Source organism: Sorex fumeus, unplaced genomic scaffold, assembly GCF_029834395.1.
Source record: "Sorex fumeus unplaced genomic scaffold, SorFum_2.1 ptg000009l, whole genome shotgun sequence".
In the NCBI taxonomy this organism is placed as follows: Eukaryota; Metazoa; Chordata; class Mammalia; order Eulipotyphla; family Soricidae; genus Sorex; species Sorex fumeus.
Genome location: NW_026606066.1, coordinates 24560688 through 24580316, shown reverse-complemented (window position 1 = coordinate 24580316; position 19629 = coordinate 24560688). Strand labels below are relative to the sequence as shown.

The following is a 19629-nucleotide window of genomic DNA, read 5'->3' as shown; positions in this document are numbered from 1 at the left end:
CTCTCTCTCTCTCTCTCTCTCTCTCTCTCTCTCTCTCTCTTTCCTTCTGATGACCCCATTTTTTTTCTACAATTTGCAGTGGGCATCAGATACTCGATACCCCCTTCCCCTCCTCCCCCCTTCACTCCCTCCCCCCCTCACTCCCTCCCCCCCTTTTGGGCATTGTGGGCAAAAGCTATTTTGAAACCTCCTAAAGCACTGATAGTATTGAGGCATTAAGTACGTTCTATCACACTGAAACAGTGAAAGAAAATGACTGTACCTGGATCCCACTGCACCATCTCCAGAGTCTTGGCTTCCAGCTTCACTTGGCGTGCTCACAGATTTGGAGGATGGAGACATAGGAGGAGGGACTAAATAGTGAAACAGACAGGTATCCGCTGTTACTACACGGAGAGGTTGCTCAGCTTATGAAGTTTCAAAAGTAATTTAACATGAAGTAATTAACAAAAAAATAAAAAAAAATAATGGCAAACCAAAATACAAAAGTACATGAATGAAAAGGAACAGCAGAAAGAAAAGGAGAAAGACAACATTAATGCATGCTGAAGACTCATGCAATTTCTCTCGCAAAATGCATTTGGGCTTTATATTAGAAACAAAAAAAAGCATTATGGAAGGATGCATCTTCATGTCAGCCAACACCAAATGTGGACACTAATTTTCAAAGGAGATCATTCCTTCTTCCCTAACTAATTCTTTAAAAAAAAATCACCAGATTATGATGCTACGGTTACCAAAATTAAAACTCTAGAAATATATTCTGGTTTTTTAAGACTTAGTTTTAAATGTCATTTTTTTCTAACAATGTTTTCTTACAAAAATTAGTAACAAATGATTTCATTATCCTCCATCAAAACAAAACAACAACAACAAAACCACCCCCAAAAGGGCCTATTTGGAGTTATTTAGAAACTACTATATCTAAAGGAATGTCTCCTTTAAAATATTCATTAGTTTCCAACAATTTGGGTGAAAAATGCACACAGGCCATAAAACAGCATGCCTTTAAACATGATGCATAACATAATGTGATGCATGCAACTGAAACAAGGCAAGATTATGGTAACTTCCTTACCCCAGTATTCAGAAAAAACTGAAGTGTACAAACAAAGATACAGACACCCAAAATATTCTTAATCCCTTCTTATAGAGAAATACATTTTTCACAGTATTTAAAATAAACAGCAAATGTTTTCCCCTAAATCATCACTTTAAGCATTATAAAACAACAGCTGAACGTGCATATTCATGCTATTTCATTTGTAAACATTTGATTACCATTGCAGGGAGTATAGGAGGACCATCACTGCCATCTTCTGGTTAAAGTTTACCAATAAATGTCCCCAATCCCAGTATCTTTTTAAAATAATTTTTTAGTGCACAATATTAAGTGACTGAAATATTTTATGTTAAGTTGCAAGTCCTTCTCTTAGGAGTTCACTGAAAAGAATGTGAGTTCCTAGTGATATAGGAACTAATCTAAAGAAATGTGTACTTAAGTCTTTTTTGGGAACAGTCAATTCATTGAATCCTTAAAATGATGTTTGAATGTTTACATACTGAAGTAAAGATAGTGAGTTTGTTAATATAACAAAACATACAAGTTTAGTATATGGAATTATACCTTAAGCATGGTTTTAAAAGTGATCACCCTTACTTTTTCAATGGCAAATTCTCTGACAACCAACCAGAAGGACAAATTTCTAACTAAAAGGTTTCTTGAGATACAATGGTTAAACCTAGGATAAATTCCAAAAGACTGTAACAATATAGTCAAAATATTCCTAATTTTGAGATTTCCCAGAAATGATAAGACTAGATTACCTTCATCTACTTCATATTGTGAATAGCACTGTACTGGTAAAAGTAGCTAAAAATAACTTGTACTTGAAGTAACATACTGTTCCCCTAATTTCTCTTAGCTTACTATGATTATTTTGTCTCTCTTACTGTAGGAAACACCAAACCTTTGTCTTAAGTTCCAACTGATAAACAGTATTATCTAACAGTGGCCTGCTATTTCTTTATAATGAGGCCTTATATCTTCAGAATATAGATTTTCAAAGAAATACTCTACTTTTATAATATACCTAACTCCAAACTAAGGGAAATAGTTTTTCAGAGTATACATATTCTAAAGATTATTCTCATCAATCTGTAATGAACTAAGGAGTTCTTTCACAATTTGTTTTTATCCCCATTTTGATGACTTGAACTGTCAATTCAAATATCCAATCAAAATGTTTAATAGTATTTTGCTTGGTTCAGATTATATTTTTAAAATGTTAACATCAAATTTGTTTTGTTTGTTTGCTTTGTTTTAGGGCTATACCCAGTGTTGCTCAAGGTTTACTTCTGACTCTGCGTTCAGGAATCACTCCTGGTGGGCCTTGGAGGACACATATGGGGTGCTGGGGAGCAAACCTAGGTTGGCCATGTGCAAGGCAAACACCTTACCAGCTGTACTATTACTCTGGCCAAGTACTTGAAATTCTTTTTCAAAATATGTTAAATAGTAAATATATCTATACAAATAAACACACATACACATATATATCAGCAGATATAGTGACCTAGCCTATTCCAAAATAGAAGTTTCACATATTAAAAATAAAACAAAAGGCTGATGATAAAAAAAAGTTGTTTAGCCAGAAGCAAAAATAAGTCATAATTTCAAATTTATAATTAGATAAAAAAAAATCTCCATTCCAGAATTTTCTTCCTTTTTGCCTTCCTTCCTCCCCTTCCCCCTCTCCTCCTTTTCCTCCCTCTTTCCCTTCCTTTCTTCTTTTGGGGCCGCACCCAGCAGTGCTCAGAGCTTACTCCTGGCTCTGTGCACAGGGATCATGGGGGGGGGGGTCCTCAGAGGACCATATGAGGTACCAAGAATCAAACCTAGTTTGGCTGCATGCCAGGCAAGTGCCTTACCTGCTATACTATCTCTTTGGATCCAGAATTAGATCCTTTCTGCCAAAATACAGTTTTCAAGTCAGTTGATGGAGGACTCATAGAAGATGTAAAATTATTATCTAGTCCATCAACTTCATTATACAATAATGAATAACGTATACCATACAAGGGACAAATTTAAAAAAGAAAATTGCTATCGTTAAAGGAAGAATGTTAATAAGGTAAAAGAGAATAGCAGCATTATTTGGTGACTACCACATTTTAAGCCAATGAGTCATGAAAAATCAATGAATGCAGTTATTATCTAATAAGGCAACAAATACTACTATACTCCAGTTCCAACAAACTACCTCAAGAATAAATAAAAGCACACATTCAGAGAGGTTAAACTAACTAAACTCACATTTTCCCTAAATCCCAGAAAAGATTTACTTGTAGGATTCACTTTTTTTTGTTTGTTTGTTTTTGGGTCACACCCAGCAATGCTCAGGGGTTACTCCTGGCAATGCTCAGGGGACCATATGGGATCCTGGGAATCGAACCCAGGTTGGCCCCGTGCTTGGCAAATGCCCTACCCACTGTACTATTGCTCCAGCCCCTATAGGATTCACTTTTACAGAATGTTGAAGGAAAATAGCTTGAAAAACAACCTGTCATTAATAATCAGCTTTGACCAGGTATCTGTGATGGGATTAATTTAGTAAGAAAAGTATGAAGTAAACAGAAAGATCTGCATCCAGCATTCAGGAGCATGTCAAGAATACTGTAAGGCTGTGACTCTCATTCTCTAGACAGTCTTTCCTCAAGTGGGTGAATCTACCACCCCCCAAACCCCTGAGTGGGCAATGCTGGAAAGACTGGGTATTAGCCTCAGGCACAAATGAGGAAGAGGGGAAGCTTTCTGTTTGTTCTTTTAAAAATAGTAGATTTCCAGCAGAGCACTGAGTAATTTTTTTCTTTTTTGTTTAAAGGGGAAATAGCATTGGAAATTTCTGTCCTATGAGAAAAAAATCAGTCAAGAAGATCTTTTCTACCTGCTTAGAACTTCAGCTTCCAAGGATCTAAACTTTTCATTTTTCTTTTTCATCTCTGAACACCCAGCTGTGCTCAGGGTTAACTCCTAGCTATGTGCTCAGGGATCACTCCTGGCAGGGCTCAGGGAGTCGTATGAGGCGTCAGGGATCAAGCACAAGTCAGATAGGTGCAGGGAAAGCACCTGACCTGCTGTACACTCTCTCCACCACCCCCCGCCCCCCCACTCCCAAGATATAAAATTAACAGTGCTCCATTCTGGGCTGTGAAGAAATAACTAGAGTATTTGGAGGTGGGGTAGAGTTTGGGCCATATCCACAGGTTTTGTGCTCAGGGGTCACTCCTGCCATGTGCTATGGGGATCCTAAGAGGTGCTGGGGATCAAAAAAGGGGCACGCAAGGACAGAACCTTAACCCCTTTACCTTGTCTCTGTCCATAACCAGAGGACCAGAAAACGCACTTAGAAAAGCTTTACATGGACAGAACTACATAAATCTCAGAGATGAGATGGGGTAAAGCCCCATTATTTTCAGAAGAAAATCTCTGGGGCACAAAAAGTCTTACCTAGGCCCTTTCTTTTGCCAGGAAGGGCCAAGAAAATTCAGATAGGAAAAGAAAAGTGAACATACAGGGTAGGAGTGTTGGTAGAAGATAATAAATTGGAAAAACTGTTTCCAGAAAGCCCAAAGTTGTATATTATCTTCTAGCTCATCAACCTTGAGTCCTTAGTGCTCAGTACAGTCTGTAATCCAATAATGCCCTCTTGTGGTCACAGATACTCCTAGTCTAGAACGTAAATGTTTAAATAGTTTTTCATTCCTTATACTGAAGTGTTACTTTAAATTTCAAGTTTTCATTTTATATTTATTTATTTTTTGGGGGGGCCACACCTTACAGTGCTCAGGGCTTATTCCTAGTAAGCTTGCGGTCTATATGGGATGCCCAGGTTGGCCACGTGCAAGGCAAGCACCCTACTTGATGTACTATGGCTCCGGCCCCAAACCTAGTTTTAAAAGGGTTTTAAATCAATTTCTCAAGAGTAGAGGGAAAGAGGTAAAGAAACAGATGAGAAGCAACAGGGGCAGGTCAACTGGTTCAGGTAAAAAAGGTGGTGTTAAGGAATGAAAGAGCCAAATATCCAAACCACAGAGTCAATAACACTGAAATCAAGAGACTTAAACTTTAACAACTGAATTTAGAAAGGTGCCTGTTAAGAGGGCAGGCTACCTGAGGCCACTGGTGGAAGGAACGTCCTCTTCTTTGTCCCTTCTCCTGATAATGAAGTCGAAACATCCTTGATTAATGCCCCCCAAAATGTTTAATTTCCTTTAATCTCTTCAATGCAATCCATAGTATCCAATCAAATTTTTAAAATTAATCAAATTTAAAATTCTATCAAAATACTGTAACGATTATTAATTAAAATTAGGCTACACTTTACACTACACTACACTACACTACACTACACTGATCAATGTCCTATACCCCGATACAGACCCAGGCTACGGAGTAACTGATAATGTATTCTCATCTCCTTCAAAAGATGGTTAAACAACAGTTACATATACAAGATAGTCACTTTTCCTCCCAACCATTAATGTTTAAGAACTCCACATCTGATATGTGATACATATGAAAGCTGTGCCTTGAACCCCCATGGAACTCCCAATGGTGGTAAATTACTTTCCTTGCATGTGTGAGGCCCTGGGCTTGATTCTCAGCACTGCCTACCACACAACACTCTCCTCCCACTGCTCTCAAAGTTGCACCTGAAATTAATTTTCTGAGACTTAAATTTCATCAACAACAATAACAACAAAATCAAGTCATGTCTCTTTTATGAAATGTTCAAATTTCAATCTCTACTACATATTTACCTAAAATGTAACCCGATAACACTATTATAATTGGGGCAAGGAGACAGTTCAAGAGGTAGATCACATATATGCCTAGCATACTGAGGTCCTCATTGTGCTCCCTTGTACTGCATTTCCACCCACAGCACTGCTGAGTATAGTCCTGGTGACCCCTAGAACACCCGCACTGCCTGGCCAAGCACGCCTGGAAGTGGCTCATGCAGCTCTGCTGGGAGTGACCCATAAAGAAATTTTTCTTAAAAAGATCTCTGTTGTCGCTTTTAAAGTGTGATGGGGGATGGGCAGGAGGGGGCGGGGCAGAGAGATCAGGGACAGGACATTTGCCTTGCATGCAGCTCACCCTGGTTCAATCCCAAAGTACAAAGCCAGGAGTGAGGCTGTGCAGTCAGTGAGGCCCAAGATGTTACTGGGCCCGCTCGAGCAAAAAAAAAAAAGAAACAAAAAAAAGCTATGCATTTAAAAAATACACACAGAAACTATGTATTTTAAAATATACACACAACTCTGTATTATCTTGAAAGTCGACTACAACTAAAGAGGAGAAAAGTAAGTACTGATGGGAAAGCACCCAGCCCACACTAAAAGACCAGATCAACGGTGAAAATACAGAGCCTACAAATGCCCACAATGTACTGAGAATTCATCATATGTCAAAACTAGCAGCAAACCTTGGTGGAGGGAAGACAGACTAATAGCTTATAATGCACGGTAGCACAGTCCTCCCGTTGTTCCAATTTGCTTGAGTGGGCCCAGTACCATCTCCACCGTGACAGCAGGCAGGATATATGTATATCTGTACATTTATATGTATATATGGCATTTGCCTTGCATGCAGCCGGCCTGGCAGAGCCAGGTTTGAAAATAAAGCTGGATGCTTACCTTATATTATAGTCCTACATACAAAAACCTGGCCTGGAGCGAAAGTACCGCAGTAGAGTGTTTGCCTTGCACACGGCCGGCCAGCCTGACCCAGGTTTGATTCCTCTGCCCCTCTCAGAGAACCCGACAAGCTACTGAGAGTATCCTGCCAGCACAGCAGAGCCTAGCAAGCTCCCCGTGGCGTATTCAATATGCCAAACACAGTAACATGTCTCACAATGGAGATGTTACTGGGCCCACTCGAGCAAATCAATGAACAATAAGAGGTCAGAGCTATATATAATGGAGTACTATGTGGCTGTTAGAAAAGATGAAGTCATGAAATTTATATACAAGTGGTACAACATGGAAAGTATCATGCTAAGCGAAATGAGTCAGAAAGAGAGGGATAGGCATAGAAAAATTGCATTCATCTGGGGGATATAAAGTAACAAAATATGAGATTAATACCCAAGAATAGCTGAGATCAGCACCAGGAGGATTACTCCATAGCTTAGAGGCCAACCGGGCATTCTAGGGGAAAGGGCAGCTCAGATAGAGAAGGGAGTACCAAATAAAGGGTGTTTGGAGGATCCTCCCAGGAGGGGAGATGCATGTCGAAAGTGGACTATGGACTGAACATGTTTGCCACTCAAAGCCTCTTTTGCAGACCACAACACCCAAAAGGAGAGAGAGAACACAGGGGATTGCCCTGCCACAGAGGCAGGGTGGGATGGGAGGGATATTATCCATGGTGGTGGAAAATGGGCACTGGTGGGGGGATGTGTATTTGATCATTGTATAATCGAAACCCAAGCACAAAAAATTGCAATCTACAACTGTACCTCATGGTGTTTCACTAATAAAAAAAACAAAAGAGGCCAGAGAGACAGCTCAAGTCATGGAGCACTTGCTGAGCATTTGCAAGGTCTTGAGCCCAATCCCTGACAACGCATGTCACATCCCCCACCCGGCACCACCAGACCTGTGCACCAAACCTTCAGAACCTTCAGGCCTATACCACCAGGCGGAGAATTACTAGGCGTGGGATTGGATCTCTTATGTAATGCTGGATGTGGCTAATATTATATTATCTCCATAAGGAAAAAACATGTATTTGAAAGTGAAATCTAAAACTATAAAGTCCAACATAAAATGTACCAACATATTAGTAACCTCAAAAGTCTTTCTATATTTGTATCCTCAAAGAGGATTTCTTTGGAAAGACTGAAAAGGAACCTAAAATGGTATGATCTGACCATATCAAAAAGAAGGATTTGAATATATAAAATTAAAGGCTTTTGTTTTTTTGGAGGATACAAAGTAATAGGATGGAAGAGGGTTTTTTTTTTTTTGCTTTTTGGGTCACACCCAGCTATGATCAGGGCTTACTCCTGGCTCTGCACTCAGGGATGCTGGGAATCGAACCCTGGTCGACTGAGGGAAAGGCAAATGCCCTACCTGCTGTGCTATCGCTTCAGCCTGGAAGAGGTATTTTCAAAAGGACTAAAACAAAAAAGTGTCACCAAAAAAGAGATCCAGGGGCAAGATAAATAGGTTGGGCACTTGCCTCACAGACAGTCAAATTAGGATCAATCCCTGGTACCACATATGATCCCTGGGTTCGCAAGAAGAGACCCTTGAGCACGGAGTCGAGGGTAAGCCCCAAGCACCACCAGGTGTGGTCCAAAAAACAAGCAAACAAAATATCCCAACTCCTACCAATTAGCAGGGCTGGAGCGATAGCACAGCGGGTAGGGCGTTCGCCTTACAAGCGGCCAACATGGCCGACCCGAGTTCGATTCCTCTGCCCCTCTCGGAGAGCCCGGCAAGCTACCGAGAGTATTCGATATGCCAGACACAGTAACAACCAAGTCTCCAATGGAGACGTTACTGGGCCCGCTCGAGCAAATCGACGATCAACGGGAGGGCCTTTACCTTTACCTTTTTACCAATTAGCAAGATAAAGAATCCAAACAGTAAATGGGTAAGGACTATGCAACCACAGAACAATCTGAACAGTTGATACATGACGCAAAGGTCAATCTTAATATAATGAGACAAATGTGTATTAGGACATTTTGGCAAACCACCTTACACCCATCAACTTGGCAAAAATTTAAAGCTGGATAATACCAACTGATACTGGGGCAGGGTGAAATAGTTACTACTATTTGATTGGATTTCCAGCACCAAATGGTCAGCTCTCCTCATTCAAAACCCTCCTCACTCAACATGAACTGAGCAGGGCTGTTGGGAGTAGACCTTACTAAAAAGAAAATGGATAAAATTTAAACTAGATCTACCATGCTACCTTGTGATCCAGCAATTACTCTCCTTGGCATCTAACATAAGAACAGAGAAACGGGCATCTCAAAAGACATGTGCATCTCCAATTTTCATTACAGCTCTATTTACAATCACCAAGAAATGAAAATAACCCAAGTGAAAGAACAAATGAGTGGATAAAGAAATTGTGGTATACAGATACAATGGACTGTTATTATGGAGCTATAAAAAATAAAGATGAAAGATAGCCATTTGCAACAATATGGATAAAACTAGAGAGGATCACACTAAGTTAAAAGGAGAAAGCAAATACCAAATGATCTCACTCAGAAATGGGGTATAAAGAATCAAAGCAAGGGAACAGTCAAAGACAATGGCAGATCTTGGCACTTTAGCGGTGGGCACTGTGTAAGAGCAATGCAGGATTAAAACAATATTGGTACTGTTGTTTTAAAAAAACAAAAAGTACTCAACATTGGGTCAAGGAGCTGCTTTAGCATGTGGGAGGCCTGGGTTGAATGCATGGCATCCTGAGCACCACAGGAACAGACCCCAAGCTCTGAGCTGGAAATAACCCCTAAGCACTGCCAGGTGTGGCTCCCAAAAGCAAAAGAAAAGAGTACTTCTGTTGATATGGTTTCCCCCTGCCTCCTCCTCTTTTTTATCTTGCTATGAATGGCTCAGATTTCACAACTGCTTTAATACTAATATCTTGATATCTGAAATATTTGATATTAATTAATATCTTAATATCTGAAATATTTGAAAACTGCATTTTAAACACAATGATTAATACTGATGTTTTAAATATATTTGGTATCATGGGGGAAAGTGTTGATAGAGGAAAAAAAAGAAAGAAGGGAACATAAAATAAATCCTTTTACTCTCATTGCAGAACTAAGGTTACCAAAGTATTAGAGTGAATGGGTTGAAAGGCTGGAAGGGGTTAGAGAGAGAGCACAGAGGTTATGATGCTTGTCTTATACCTGGTCAATCCTGGTTCGATACCTGACCTGGCACTATATATGGCCTCCTGATCACTACTTCAGTACTACCGGATGTGATCCAAACCCACCTCTTAAAAAAAAAAAGAAAGAGAGAGAGGGAAAGAGGGAAGGAGGAGGGAGGGAGGGAGGGAGGAAGGGAAGGGAAGGGAAGGGAAGGGAAGGGAAGGGAAGGGAAGGGAAGGGAAGGAAGGAAGGAAGGAAGGGAGGGAGGGAGGGAGGGAGGGAGGGAGGGAAGGAAAAAAGGAAGGAAAGAAAAAGAAAGGAAGAAAGAGAAGGAAGGAAAAAAGGAAGGAAAGAAATTGGAAGGAAGAAAGAGACAAGGGTTGTATGTATTGTAGAGAAGAAATATTGGGAATTTGGTGGTGGACATATAGTCTTGTAAACAAATATTATCTCAATAAAAATAAATTTAAAAGAATAAAGTCTATAGAAAAAATAAAGTATTTCAGAAAAATAGATATGATAATAAGCTTGGTTGAAGATAGTATTTTGGCTTCTTTTAAAATCATAATATGTTGGGACTGGAGTAATAGCATAGTGAGTAAGGCACTTGCCTTCTACACAGCTGACCCGGGTTCCATCCCTGACACCCCATATGGTTCCTGAACCCTGTTAAGAGTGATCCCTGTGCACAGAACCAGGAGTAAGCCCTGCATACAGCTGTAAGTGGCTCTAAAACCATCCCCCCAAATATTGCAAAATACAAGATACACTTATTAAAAACATAAAATATATTTTTATATTCAAATTCTGAAAACATGAAAAGGGCAAATGAGCTGAAAGAGTGAAGACCATGAGAGTAATCAGCTTTTTTATACTGAAACATTTAGGAAATAGCAGCTTTAAGGATAGTTATGTTGTGGTTTCACAACAGAAACAATGCAGCTAATATCTCTGGTACCTGTCCCTAAAGTAGATGGAAATAATCCACAAATCAACCCTGAAATTTTGGATCCCTAAGGTGCAAAGGCATGTCAACAGACAATACTATTATTAACAGTACCATCTTAAAAAATTTGGAAGAAATTATCCTTAGGACCTCTACTATTTTAAGTGCTTTAGTCAATATTGGAATCAAAATGAATAAAGGGAAAAAAGACAAGCTTAAGTCAAAACCCTACCCAAATAAGCTACTAATACTATCTCCCATATTAGCATTGAAAGCAAAAGGCAATATAAGCTTTGTCCTCACACCTATACCATCTTCTACCCCTCTGTCCCTATTGCTCTCTGTTAATATGCCTTTAAACTTGGATTAATTCAAACGCTCTACCTTATAAAAAGGAACAGAGCATTAAGATCAGGAGTCACAGACATCTTTGGCCTTACAATGGTATGGGTCAGAAAACTTGTTCAAACAAATGTTGAAATAAATTATGGTCTTTACAAGGAAAGTCAACTGGTGATTCAGTACATGCTAATAAATATAATTAATCTTGCAGCTCTTCCAAACAAATGAACTATGTATTAACATAAATGAAAAAGGGGATTTCAAAATATTATAGTAAACATTTTAAGGCAACACAAATAGGAAAAAAATACATAAAATATACTGTCAACTCACTTATCTCAGGTACTTCTGAGCTGAACAGAATTTATGCTTAGCTCTTATAAATGAATGTATTCTTATCCTTACCAATGGGGGATTCTGGAGTCAGCCCCATGCTCTGAAGCAAGGCTTCAGCTTCTCTTCTTTTTTTCTCAAGATCTGATTCTTCTTGCACAGGAGCCGTTGCTTCTTTTTTCTGGTCAGTCTAAATGTTTTAAGTTAGAAACTTGTTTACATGTAGTATGAAACAACTCTGTAAAAAAAAAACTATTTAAATCAAAGTACTTGTTTATTTGTAGTTTCGAATGCAGATTTAAAATTATTAAGTGAAAATCATTCTCAACAGAGTTCTATTAAAAAATCCTCAATTGAGGTGCTGGAGCGATAGCACAGCGGGTAGGGCGTTTGCCTTGCACGCGGCCGACCTGGGTTCAATCCTCGGCATCCCATATGGTCCCCCAAGCACTGCCAGGAGTGATTCCTGAGTGCAGAGCCAGGAATGACCCCTGAGCATCGCTGGGTGTGACCCAAAAAGAAAAAAAAATCCTCCAGTGAGGGGCTGGAGTGATAATACAGCAGGTAGGGCATTTGGTTTACAGGCGGCCAATCTAGGTTCAATCCCCGGCATCCCATACAGTCCCCCAAGCACTGCCAGGAGTAATCCCTGAGTGCAGAGCCAGAAGTAAGTTCTGAGCATCCGTGGGCATTGCCCAAATACCAAAAAATAAAAAAGAAATCTCCAAGTGTGCATACTAAAATAGATCCATTTTTATAAGTAACCAAGAGATTCCATATGATTTTTCCTTAAAGAGAGCTCAAAGAGCTACAGCACATGCCTCACACATAGAAGGCCCAGGTTCAATCCCCAGCACCATGACTGGACCATGACTGGAGTAGACACCAAGCACCACCAGGTGTGGTCCAAAATAAAAAAAACCAACAAAGAAAACAAAAAGACAATCAGAAATATTCACAATAGTTAAATTAAAAAGTATAGTCAACTTCTAATTTTCTGCAGTATTGCTGTTTATTGGTAACTATAAAAGTCTTGATCCCTAGTGGCACAGAGCCTGGCTACAAATATGCTACAAAAAAAGGGGAGAATTATTTAAGAGGTAACAATTTTAAGCAAAAGGACAGTTTGATTTATTGAAAAAAGTACAAGTGGGGCTGGAGCGACAGTACAGCAGATAGGGTGTTTGCTTTGTAAGCGGCTGACCTGAGTTCAATCCCCGGCATCCCATATGGCCCCCCAAGCACTGCTAGAGTGATTCCTGTGTGCAGAGCCAGGAGTAACCCCTGAGCATCACTGTGTGTGATAACCCCCACCAAAAAAAAGCAACAACAACAACAAAAAAACCAAGAAAACAAAAAAGTACGAGAACCCCAAACTTCTATTTATGCAACCTTTTATCAAGAACTTTTATCAAAAATTTATCAGGAGGCCGTCATTTAACTTTTTTAACTTCAGATCTTATTCTCATCATAATAACATAATCGGGTTTAGTACAACTGAAGTTTGCTTCTGCATCACAAAACAACATTTTTTTAAAATTTCCTTTGTTTTTATTTATTTTTTTCAGATATTTTATTACTTTTTAAAAAAATTTTTATTAGTGAAACACCATGAGGTACAGTTGTAGATTTACAAATTTTTGTGCTTGGGTTTCAATTATACAATGATCAAACACCCATCCCTCCACCAGTGCCCATTTTCCAAACATGATTGCCACTCAATGCCTCTTTTGCAAACCACAACAAAACAACATTTTTTTTTCCCAAAATTTTTTTTAGTCATGCGGAGTTTTAGCAAAATCTTCCAGCTAAGTTTCGATGGTCTCAGATCATCAAAACATCTCAAGTGAAATATAGGTCTTCAAGGGATATCCTTTAGAAGCCTATTTTGAATAGATAACTACTCATACAATTACGTGATTTTATATATATATAATCATATATTATATATATATATAATCTACGTGATTTTATATATATATATGTATTTTTTTTGTAGTGCTAAGAATAACACATTCAAGGTAGGTAATGTCTCCCAGCCCCTGCAGTAATTTTTGTTTTGTGTTATTTTGTTTTGAGCATCCCAGCAGTGCTTAGGGCTTACTCCTGGCTCTGTACTTAGGACCACTCCTGACGGGGCTGAGGGGACCATATTCAGCACTGGGGATCGAACTTGGATCAGATGCACACAAGGCAGGCGCCCTATTTACTGTACTCTCACTTCAGTCTCATTCTTACAGTAAATTTTGATAGTAATATTTTATACCATTTAACTTAAAGAAATTATCAGAAAATTCCATCAAAATAGCCAAAAGACTTTACTACAAAGCTGACACTTTATATTATTAGAAGCCACTATGCCACTTAACGTCATAGTTAAAATAAACTATGGGGCCAAGGCATGCTCAGCAGGGGAGCACTTGCCCATGCATGTGTGAAGCCTTGGGTTTGATCCCAAGTAACTCACACAGACAGACAGACAGACAGACACACACACACACACACACACACACACACACAAACACGAAAACAATCATCAAATAAGCTCTCACCATAGAAAAATTCAAGGCTATAGATTCTACTGTGGAATAGTTCTGCCAACCTGAATCATGCTTTTACAGTTATTTTTTTGTTTTTTGGGCCAAACATACACATGACTCAGTGCTTGAGATTTATTCCCAGCTCCTTGCTTGGGGATCACTTCCTGCCATGCTCAGAAAATCATGCAGTGCCTGGGGACAAAACCTGGGCCTCCCACATGCAAAGCATGTACTCCAGCCTGAGCTTATCTTCCTGGCCCTATAGTTATTTTTTTAATCAAAGAGCAACTTAAACTTTCAATCATCTTACAATAATCAAAGAAAGGATAAGATTAGCTAGAAATATCTTAAATTCCAGCCTCTACAGCACCATAGCAATACTGCAATAAACAGCATTTAAACTTTTTCTGCTACTGATTTTTTTTCTCTAAAAGACTCTTATAAATATTGATTATTGTTATGGCTTTCATACAGAAAAATTTGGTACTAATGTCACACTTAGGACAAACCATCTTAAAATAAACCATCTTAGGGCCATTTAAAATAGATCCATAGGGCTAAGAGATAGTACAGCAGTTAGGATACGTGCCTAGCATGTACTCAATTTGGGTTTGATTCCTGGCACCACAGGGTCCCCTAAGCATCTGTGGGTGCATCTCTGAAGGCCTCTGGCACCACAGGGGTGGATCAACCATCCCTGGTTCTGCAGGGTCCTCACAGCATTTCATTGTCTGGCCCTGGCCCAGTTGGTCAAGAATTGCTGGTGGGCCCACATTCTCCAAAAAAATGATCTGAGAGGTATATGACGTCTAAAGAGTTTTCATATATACAAATATGTAAAAACATGCATGCTCAATTCAATATAGGAGAGTAAGCAAAATATCTCCAGCTCAGGGTCAATCTTATTTGCTAAACATGCTAAAATGATTTCAAACAGGACAAAATGATGATGTCAAACAACAGAAAACAGAAATACCTGATCCAACTTTCTGGCAGTATCAAACCTACTAGTTAGTAAAAATATGACTAACCTATAATAAAGGATAAGAACACATGCCCTAATAAGTCTATTATATATTTCTATTTTCCAGTAATATTATCTGTTCAGACAAATTACATGCAGTTCAGGTTAATATATTTGCTAGTAAGTTAAAAATCCAAGCTGTTATGCCATGTCTTATAAATGAGCTATTACAATTCCTTAGTTTATATAATAAACTTATTCTTCGAGTAAGCTAAATTTTTATAAATCTGAGCTGAACTTCCATAAATCAAAACTAAGCTGAAGTAGGGCCAGAGATGTAGCTCAGTGGTTGAGCATTTGCTTGTACATGTGAGGCCCTGTGTTCAATTCCTGGCATCATCGTCGGAAAAAAATAAAAAAGAAAAAGAAAAATTAAGGCACATGGCAAAGTCAAAACTAAGCTAAACTTTTATAAGTAAAATCCTAGAAATAAATCAATTTTTGTGAAATTTTTTGGCTTTTTAGGGTGAAATAAATCTACTTTTACATGAACTCTCTATTCAACAAAAAGTTTCTCAGTTGCCATTTTCACATACCTAATTTCTTTAATAAATTTCACTTACAGTGCTATATTTGCAGTTTCAACAACTGTATTTTTCTCTAGTTTGAAAGTGTTACATAAAGGTGTAGCAGCTTTAAATAAAATTCAATGAGTTTACACTAAGATTTTTTTTTTGTTTTTTTTTTGGGGGGGGTCACACCTAGCAATACTCAGGGGATATTTGTGGGTCTGCACTCAGGAACTACTCTTGGCGGTGTCTGGGGATGTTGTGGATCGAACCAGGGTCAAATACCCTAGCCACTGTACTATCCTTTGGGCACCACACCAAGGATTTTTGGTTTTGGCACAACATCCAATGGTGCCGGGTGACTCTGTGGTACTGGGAATCACACTTACAGCTTCTGCATGCAAAGCATGCGCCCAGCCCCGATTAAGGTGTGTCCCTAGCCCTGTAAGTTTACTTTAAGGAAAATAAAATTGGTGCCAGAGTAATAGCACAGCGGATAGGGTGCTTGTCTTGCATGTGGCCAACCAAGGTTCAATTCCCAGCATCCCATAGGTGCCCTGAGCACTGCCAGAAATGAATTCGCAGAGCCAGAAGTAACCCCTGAGCATCACTGGGTGTGGTCCAAAAACAGAGAGAGAGAGAGAGAGAGAGAGAGAGAGAGAATCAACTTACTTCCTTTTTTTTCCTTTCTTCTTCTTTCCTCTTCTTTTCTTCCCTGATTTGGGCCAACCGCTGCTTCTTCCGTTCCAACTCTGCCTTTAATTCACTTTTGTCCGACATGTTTGTGACCTTTAAAAAAAAGCATGTACTCAATTAAAACACCTTGTTTTTTGTTAAAAAAAAAAACCTTAAAAAAGTAAAGACCATGTAGCTCAATACAAAATTACATATAGAGAATAAACTTTTCTAAAAAATTAATTTTCTTTGCTACAGGCGTTCAATATTCCAACACCAATCCCACCACCATTATACCTTCCTTCCACCATTCTCTCCAATTTTCCCAACTACCCGTTAAACCTGCCCTCATAGCAGGCCCTCAATAATGTACTTCATAATGCTTGTTATCAAAAATTTGCTAACAGAATGACCAAAAAATGTTTCCTTAGAAGAAAGCTAGTGAAGATTCTTGTACCTCATCATGGAGTCATTAAGCCCTTTGTAAGAGATTACTAAAATGTTGGTACAGGGTTAAACCTTTGTGTTTTTATTTTGTTAATGGAGGTTGGTTGCCTTCTTCTACATTACATCCATCCATGCCAATCTGGTGTACTAAATAAACTCTACTTTTAAAATACCAGAAGATATGTTACAAGACCTGAAGTGCTCTTAATAAATTATGTACTCTCATTTAGGGGCGGGAGCAACAGTACAGCAGATTGGACGCTTGCCCGGCATCCCATATGGTTGCCAGGAGTAACCCTTGAGTATTGCCGGGTGTGGTCCCCAAACTGATTTAAAAAAAAAAAATGAACTGTGAGTTACATACAGAACAGCTAGCACAGAGCGAACTGCTGAATGTCCACATGCTCACGTTTAACCCAACAATTTGATTGTCTTGTTTTGATAACACCAGCACACTGGTGGAGAAAAAAGACTGAGAGCGACCCTCTAAACAGAGGATGTTCACTGGCACTTTGGCAGTTCGTAGGGTGCATGACAAGGAAGAAATCTATTACCAGCATCTTGCATTCATTCTCAGAAATTTGATACAAGCACTAGGAGGTCAGAGAGAAAAGTCCTTTAAATTCTCTACGCTCCATGCGACAGGAATGTAAGCCCAAGTTAACACAAAAGTTACCATTATTACCTATCAAACACACTTCGGTGAAAGTTAAGTACACTCATCGCCAGAGCCCAGCACCAGGTCCCGCGGGATCAGTCCCCGCAGCCGGGCCCGGGAACCCAACAACCTCCTAGGCCGGAACTTCCAGAAGTGACATGTTCACTTTCTCCAAACTCCCCGGGAAACTGTGCCCATCTGGAATGTGGGGCAATCACCTCCGCGTTCGGAAACCCTCCCCCTCTTTCCTACGCGACCCTACAGACACCCAGGGTGAGGAATTGACGCTCTCTGCCCGGCCAGTGATGACTTTTATTTATGAAACGGAGCAAAGCGAAATTAAGTCACATCACGCTGGGATCCCCGACAAGAGGGTGCGGTCCGGGACGCGGCGCCCGGAGCGGGACGGGGGGGTGGGGGGATGGGGAGGGGTTCCAGAGGGCACCCGCCAAGGCTCCTGGGCGCACCTTGGGCGGGCCGAGAGGCAGGGGTGCGGGAGTGCGACTCCCCCAGCCCGGCCGGCCAGGGTCCCCGCACCTGCCTCTCCTTCCGCGCACCCGGCCCAGGGGCGCTGTCAGCAGGAACTGCCCCGCCGCCCTTGGAGTCCCGGCTAGAGACAGAGCGGACGCGGCGCAGGGCCTGCAGGGGAGAGCGGGCAACCCACCTGTCCGGCGGCGGGATGGGAGAAAAGTTCACCCGCCAGCAACCTGCCGGGAACGTCCCTCGCCTTTCGCCCCCCAGTGCCGACACTCGCCGCCACTAGTGGCTTCCCGAAGCACACAAAGAGGGATGGGCGGCGGCCGCTACGGCAAGAGCTTAGGGACAAAAGACTTCACCCGAGCGACGGCGCTTTTGGAGCCAAGCTGGATCCTGTCCACCCTCCCCGGAGAAACTGGAGTTCTGGCGTGATTTACCTGCTTAATGCAGAAGCCGAGAGATGAGCCTAGGAGCCCAAAGACTCCCCCCAAAACGGCAAGACTAAGCCAAATATCCTCGCGCTGTTTAAGCAACCGCCTCTAGGCCTTACCGAGTGACGTGACTCGAGAGAACTACAAGCCCCAGTTCCAAGGGGAACTGCGAGCTGCGAACACTGCATTCTGGGAGTTGTGGTCAATGCTGAGCGCAAGGTATGCTGGGACTTGTAGTGTTTCATAGTCTTGGTTTCCCAGAGGCTTTCCCTCAAGATTTCAAAAGGGAAACTTGTAGCATTTAATCTTTTTTTTTTTTTGGTCGACCTCTGTTCTTTTATTTTTTAATTGAATTACTGTGAGATACAGTTACAAAGCGTTCATGTTTGAGTTTCAGCCATACAATGATGGAACACCAATGTACATTGTCCACCACCAATATCTCCAGTATCCCTCCTGCATCCCTCTACCCCACCCCTCCCCCTGCTTCTATGGCAGACAATTTCTTTCTTACTTTCTACTTTGTGGCATTATGCTTTGCAATACAGATACTGAGAGGCCATCATGTTTGGTTCTTTATCTACTTTCAGCACACTTCTCCCATCCCCAGTGATCCCTCCAACCATAATTGACTTGGTGATCCCTCCTCTCTAGCACTTAATCTTGAATGTATTCTCCTCCCTTGGTGAGTATTCACAATGATCTGTGACTCAAACCCAAATTTTAAGGAGGGTTTTGTTTTGGTCCAGCGCTGAACCTATGTATTATTACACTACAATTTGGTAATTTTCAGATTGTACATACTAGCTTTAGAAAAAATATAGAAAGAATTTTCAGATTGTATATACTAGCTTTAGAAAAAAATTAGGTAACTTCTTAGGCAAAGTCTAAAGAAGAGTATGTTCATTGACATAGAAAATAACTTCCCAGTATTTGGTTACAGTATGGCAGGTAGCATTTTTATTTTCTCCTAAATCTTTCACGGCATTTTATGCTACAGAAATCTAAACTAATTAAAAATGGTTTTCATGGTTGTTAGATTTTTCATAGGGCAAATATGTCATTACCAGAATTTTATGATTTGATACACATTAAAAATATTTTTATTTTAATGAAGCAGACTTTGGCAAGAATTAGAGCTCATTAAACATGTCTTTCTTGGGACTGGAGGGATAGCACAGGAGGTAGGGCGTTTGCCTTGCACGTGGCCGACCCGGGTTCAGTTCCCAGCATCCCATCCCATATGGTCCCCAGAGCACCGCCAGGAGTAATTCCTGAGTGCAGAGCCAGGGGAAACCTCTGTGCATCGCCGGGTGTGACCCAAAAA

At 40.4% G+C, this 19629-nt stretch overlaps 1 protein-coding gene across 9 annotated transcripts in view; it reads right to left on the bottom strand.

The window, feature by feature from the left end:
- The window catches only part of DYNC1I2 (dynein cytoplasmic 1 intermediate chain 2), a 61165-nt gene extending 42712 nt beyond the window's left edge, over positions 1–18453 (bottom strand). For 4 of the 9 annotated variants that reach the window (XM_056110190.1, XM_056110191.1, XM_056110193.1 and 1 more), the window contains exons 1-4: positions 18309–18452; positions 16287–16403; positions 11614–11731; positions 263–353 (exon numbers count right to left, since the gene is read on the bottom strand). In XM_056110190.1, coding sequence (XP_055966165.1) covers positions 263–353; positions 11614–11731; positions 16287–16394 — 317 coding nt within the window. In that variant the 5' untranslated portion in view covers positions 16395–16403; positions 18309–18452. Of the gene's footprint in view, positions 1–262; positions 354–1078; positions 1097–11613; positions 11732–16286; positions 16404–18058; positions 18215–18308 lie in introns of those variants that run through there. The other 5 variants (XM_056110188.1, XM_056110192.1, XM_056110189.1 and 2 more) reach the window with 4 other exon arrangements.
- Positions 18454–19629: the final 1176 nt, after the last annotated feature.